Source organism: Balaenoptera ricei, chromosome 15 (assembly GCF_028023285.1).
Source record: "Balaenoptera ricei isolate mBalRic1 chromosome 15, mBalRic1.hap2, whole genome shotgun sequence".
Classification (NCBI taxonomy): Eukaryota; Metazoa; Chordata; class Mammalia; order Artiodactyla; family Balaenopteridae; genus Balaenoptera; species Balaenoptera ricei.
Window position 1 is genome coordinate 52,701,374 of NC_082653.1, and position 6,184 is coordinate 52,707,557.

The 6,184-nt window shown below is 49.6% G+C and overlaps 1 protein-coding gene across 2 annotated transcripts in view; it reads left to right on the forward strand.

Annotated features, from left to right (window-relative positions):
• The window catches only part of PDPK1 (3-phosphoinositide dependent protein kinase 1), an 80,483-nt gene extending 74,662 nt beyond the window's left edge, over nt 1–5,821 (forward strand). For both annotated transcript variants that reach the window (XM_059896789.1, XM_059896788.1), the window contains one exon: nt 101–5,821. In XM_059896789.1, the coding sequence (XP_059752772.1) occupies nt 101–217 (117 nt within the window). In that variant the 3' untranslated portion in view covers nt 218–5,821. The remainder of the gene's footprint in view (nt 1–100) is intronic.
• Nucleotides 5,822–6,184: the final 363 nt, after the last annotated feature.

A 6,184-nucleotide genomic window follows, 5' to 3' on the forward strand; every position in this document is an offset into this window, starting at 1 on the left:
CAGTGGACGGCGATTTCTTTTTACAGTTTCTCGCTGATGGGTGGAAGTGCTGGTCTTGGTGGGACTCCCTGGAGAATGTTAAACGTTTCTGTCTCTGCAGCCGAATAGGACGTATTACCTGATGGACCCGAGTGGGAATGCTCACAAATGGTGCAAAAAGATCCAGGAGGTGTGGAGGCACAGATACCAGAGCCACCCGGATGCCGCCGTGCAGTGACACCCGCGGCCCTGCACCCGCTGCAGGACGTGTGCCCAGCACGGCTCACCGCCACCTGGACACTTCCAGACCACCTGCCAGCCATCTCAAGGGGGACGCAGACGGCAGAACCTTGCAGCTTTTTTATTTAAAAGAAAAGAAAAATACCCAACCACACAAAGAACAAAACCAATAACGAAAAGGAATTCAGGGTTGCTTTGCTTGCTCTGTGTGCCACGTGGAGCTTCTCGCACTCTGCTCGCCATGGGAACCAGCATCGTGCACATCCGCCTGGTTCCCGCCCGGACTCGTAGACAGACTCGCGGCACCACCTCTCCACCATGTGCCCTGTCACCTGCCGGTCCTGCTGTGGCCAAGGGGACCACCCAGGCATGTCTCTGGGCTCTCTCTGCCCCCGGATCATCGTGGAACTAACTTTTCACCAGGGAGCCGGGCATACCTCTCTTGGGGTGGCCCCCGAGCTCTGTGGGGCAGGAGAGTTCTTGGCTTTTGTCCGTGTGCTCCTTTCTTCGCGTCCCTAGTGTATGGCCTGGTCCCCACGGCCCGTGCTTGCCTCCTCAAGTAACCCTGGCTGCGAGATTTCTGCGGTCCTTGCTGTCTGTCTGTGAGTTGTGTTGGCCGGGCAGGCTTCAGGCACTGAGAAGTAGAACAGGTTGTCCAGGTGAAATATGGATTCGCTGTTGTGTTAGAAGGTGCCAGCCAAGCATTCCGATGTGTCATCCCTTGGAGCAGCGTTGCCCTCTGAGGTGGGGAACTGAGTACCTGCCCGGGAGGAACACCAGGTGCACCAGGAGACGGGGCTCAGTGACCTCCCCTCCCCGTGTGAGGCCAGGGCAGTGCAGCAGATGGGCCTGGAGGCCTCCCTGTGGAGGAGTAAGAGCTGGTGGCCCCTCCTGAGAGTTTTGTTTGAAAGGTGGAGGGCTAAGTCAGGGCTGAGAGGTGCCTGGAGTCGGCACACTGGATGGTCCTCCATCACACCCAGGCCTCACGGAGGAGGGCAGGCTCCCAGCTGCCACATGCACACTTTTCCTGCTAAAGTTGAACAGTCTCATAGTCTAACTCAGCGTTTTTACATATGCACAGTGAAAATCGAAAAGCCTTCTCATGTTGCCAGGTCATCTGGTCCCCATCAAGTGGACTTTGCCTGGAAAAAAGTGTCACTCACCCTGCATGAGGGGCAGGAACACCACACTTGAACCCAAGCCCCAGCCTGCTCTCCTCCAGTTTCAGGCTTATTTCCTTTAGCTCTTTAGAGGCTACACACTGCTGTGCACTTAGGATGGTCCAGGGCTTACTGGTCCATTGATTGTCTTTGCTGCTGCCCCCTGAACAGAGAATGCCTGTCAGCCAGGCAGGGCTCAGCCATTCCTCTCCCTGCCCAGGGTGTCTCTTGGGGGGCAGTCCTCAGTCCCAGGTGGGAGAGGAGCAGGCGCTGTGGCCTGCAGGCTGCCGCTCACAGACACGGCTCTGTCCCCAGGGGAGGGATGACTTTGCCATTTCCTTTAGACTTTCACAAAGGCACCAACAGAACCTCCCACAGGAAAGGTCCCCTGACTACTTCCCTGCCCCCATCTCCTATCTCGAACGAACCATCCATCACCCTGTGTGACCACTGGTCCACATGTAGAGGAAAGATGTCTTAAACTGTTTTAGTGATATGATAGCAGTGGCTCTTAAACTACAAAAAAGGTTCGGATGTGGAGAATCCCACGGTGCTTGGACAGGGAGAGGGGTTGGATGGGAGCAGAGGTGGGAGCCAGGTTTGCCAGGGGTTTCTGCTTGGGCTGTGTGTGTGTGTGTGTGTGTGTGTGTGTGTCGAGGATACCAAGATGTAGGGGGGTGCCTGCCCTGGGGGCGTCCCAGGGTGCCCTGGGCGTGTGGTCGTAGACTGAGCCCCCTTTCCTCCTCCTCACTTTGGAAAAGTCTTGCCTGTGTTCACGTGCTTTCCGGAAAGTGAGTCTTTCTTGACCCTTTCTTTCAGGACTTTGATTTCAGGCGCACTCCCATGTTTATATTTACCCTCGTCAGAGCGTCCTCATCTGTGTGTGTGCAGTTAGGAGGGTGAGGAGCCCGCTCCTGCACAGCGTCTTTCCTGGGTGTCTGGTTGCAGGGAAATAAGCAGAGCTGATATTTGGCTTTTAAAAGAGCACTCGGCTGGGCTGCTCGGGGAGAGACAAATCTTCCGTTGCATTCTTCCCTCTGGATAGCGCCACTACCTCCTGGGCTTAACCGACAAGCTCCATCTTAACCTCCGAAACCAGAGAAGAAGGGGTTCAGGGTTGAGCTCGAAGCTGGCAGAGCTGAAGTGACTGCCCAACCTGAGCCAGTGACAGCTGAACCCTTCTTTGTAGGTCACCGTTCTCTGCTCAGAGTCCTCTTTCCTTTTTGTTTTTTTAAGGCCCCTATATATTCCAGTCTTACCCTGTGCTTACTCATGTCATCTTTAGTTTTATCCACCTCATCCTTTGAGCCATCGTCCTGGCATGCAGGTGCCTTATGTTCTAAGACGTGGACGCGGGTGTCAGTCTCTGTACACATGCAGACATACCTAGAAATATATATAAATGTGGTCTTAACCAAGGTGAGAAAGAAAATGCCCTGGTGTTTAATAGATCCAAGAGTGTCTTACTGAGAGGGGACAAGACAGGGATAAGCACCAAAGCCAGCACCTGTCAAGCAGCGATGGTCTCACACCATGCAGCCTCTCTTGGCACAGAGTGGAGGGAGGACGGCCAGGAGGGCCAAGTCTCTGCTGGCCCAGACAGCCTGCTGTGCCTTGCCTCTCTCTGGGAACGTGAGGAAGCTGGGTTTGGATGGGGTTTCCTTCCCTCTGTGGACCTGACCAGGCCAGTGGGCAATGGGCAGCCCCATGTGGAGCATGAAGCCCCACCCTGTGAGTGGCACCCTGCGTGCCTGCCATCCTGAACCTTGACTCTTGGGAGGCTGGTTACGTACTTGCTTTGGGAAAGATGGCTCTTGGGGTCATGCCACAGCTGACGGGAGCTGCACCTACCCCAACCCCCTTGGGGGCTACTCTGTGGTATTTGTGGTGCAGGCCTGAAGGAATTGTAGGAGACAGTCTGTGGCACAGACCCCCGAGGACAGGGTGCCAGCATGGGGTTCCAGGTGATTTTGTACTTTCTTAAAACATTTGTTTTCTGAAAAAAATCAACTGGAGGCTCAGCGCCCAGGAAAGACCACTGCGAGCATCTTGGTGCCTAGCCTGCTGCCCCCTCCTCCCCACCCGCACACGTGTGTTTGCTTTTGTAACTGAAGTGGGAACATTGCAACGTGCACCATTTTGCACCCAGCTTTTTTCACTTGGTATTTATCTTAATGTCGTTCAAAAACCTTGTTTTTAATGATTGTAGAGTTTAATGGTTAATAATTTTTATCATAATTTATCTGACCATTTCATTGCTATAAAACATTTAGATGGTTTCTGGTTTTTCACTATTTAAATAATGCTGTGATTAATATCCTTATAAATCTTTGATTTTTGACTCTGATCTCCCTTGCCCCCACCCTGCCCAGATTCTTAGAAGTGGTATTTTGGGGTCAAAGAGTTTGTTCATTTTAAAGCTAGTATAGTCTCTCTTCTCCTCTGTCTTGATCTGATGCTTAGATGTTCAGAGTTCCAGTACAGAACTTTCTTAGTTGTGTCCTACAGATCCTGAACAAATCAATTTCTGGTAAGCTGTGTGTTCCCAAGAATGTTTGAATAAGACTGCTCTTTTTTTTTTTTTTTTAATGCTAAAATGTTGTCATTACTGCAGGCCATTTGTGACATATTTTTCCAAAAGCCAATTTCCTTATTTTATTGAAAGAACCTGGTTGTGCTTGCATGTTACCTTCCCATCCCTGCTGCTATGGCTTTCAAGTGCTTGGTGATATTTACAGAGTCTTGTACTTTGTGTCCACAATGGTACTGAATTTGCATCTGCACAGTCAGCAGAGATAAAAAGTGTTGAACTGACCTTGCCACATACTTAGTGGATGAGTTGTAATTAAGTTTATAGACTCAGAAAGTACATTGGGCCATTTGGAATCAGTAAAAGAGCAAAGGTTCTACTTGAAAAAGAAACCATGTAGACAACTAGATTTTACAGAAGTGTGTTTGCCCCCATGTTCTTGAAATCGCGGGACTTAGTCAGAAGGTCTTAGCAGTTCAGTAGAGCACACTGGCCAGGCTTTTTCATTGTAGAATGTGATTGTCCTGGCTGACAAGGATTTAATGATTTCTCATCCCCTCTCCTCGCCCACAGTGTTGCAGGTTGCCTAGTTGTCTTGAAGTACAGACCACCCAAATTTGGTTTCATTCTTAATTTCTCCACTTCAGTTTGGGGTCTGTCAATTCTGAGGTGAAACATGCATGAAAGATTTTTCTAGGTGCCATGCTCAGTGCCACTTGGCTATGCCAGAGATTATGGCCAGATTGTGCAGAAGTAGGTTTCCTACCTTCCCTCTGACACCCCAAATCCCCTTCTCCCCAGGTTGGTCCACAGAATGAGGCAGAGGCTGCAGCCACTATGAGAACATGGTGAAGGTACTATTCTTGGAGATGGTGCCATATGCGTTTTTACATATTGTTTCTTTTCATATCCAAACCTAACATGAACTGATGGTGACTCAAGTGGGTGTGGCCCTTGCCTCTTAGGCAGACTACATGGCAAGTGCCTTAAATCGGGGCAGGAGTCACTCCCAGAGCCTCTGAGGGGTGCAGGCTGCTGGCCCAAGATTGCAGGGTTGTAAATTAGGCTGCCTGTGGAGAACTGGTCTGGGGCGGAAGCTGTTCCAGCAAAGGGCAGTTTTATCTGTAGCTCAGACAGCGTGGTGGGCAAGCCTAAATGTATACCTGAATTTCCCCCAGAATTCATTTCTTCAATATGAAGAAATCCCAAACTTTATGTACAGAGAACTTTTTACAAAAGGCAAATGTTTTTTAGCTGTGTGATCCACCCTAGTCTAACCCATCTGGCTGAGTGACTATGAATAAGGGTCGTTTTGCTGATGAAAAGCCTCTGTCATGATAAGTTTGGACATTGCAATCAGATTTTTGCAATATTTAGAGCTGCTGTAGCTGTTCCTTAACAACACAAAATAGGATGAATCAGTAGTATGTTAGCTGTCTTTCAGGTTGGTGGCAGTCAGTTAGAACATGTATAATATTCTCTACCTGGTCTGTAGCTGTAACTGTGATGTACAGGCAAAGCAAAAATTAAAAAAAAAACAACTTATGAAAACAAATAATGCAATGATATTAGGATATACACTTTTGTATTTTTATTCTTATATAAGGTTATTTGCTGGCTATTGTTGGCCTCTAGTTCAGTCTGTGTTATTTAAAATCTAATATATGAATTATTTGGATTGAATTCATGTTCGGGGCCACGTTGTTGTATGTATTGATGTACAGCCTTGAATGTGAATAATTATTGTAAACTATATTTTACAACTTTTTTTCTGACTTTATTATATAAATTTTCTATTTGGTCGATGATTTAATCATATAATAATTTAATGAATCTGTTTATTCTTTTTTTCAAATATTTGTGCTTTAGATGTAGTTGCCGGATGATGAATTTTCCACGTATGCTCGGTAGTCTTGTAATAAAAAAGCATGTAGAGTGTAGACGCTCGCTGACGTAGCTCTTCCTTTGGCCGGGGCTCGGGTCGGACGACCTGGATTCGCGGCTGGGAACCGGGCGTCCGGGCACGCAGGTGCCCGGCAGAGGCCAGCGAACCCCTCTAGAGGCCGACGCCCGGCTCCGCCGCGGCCCGCTCGCATTGGCTTCATCGGACCACGCCGCGCCGGGCTCCGGCCGGAAGGTGGCACGGACGGCCGCTTTTCCGGACCTGAACTTCCGCCTCCCGCGTGACGTCGGGGTGGGCGCTTTACGAGGGCGGACCTGTGGGCGGGACGGAGCTCGGAGGACTGTATTAAAGGCCGGACGCTTCCGGTAGAGA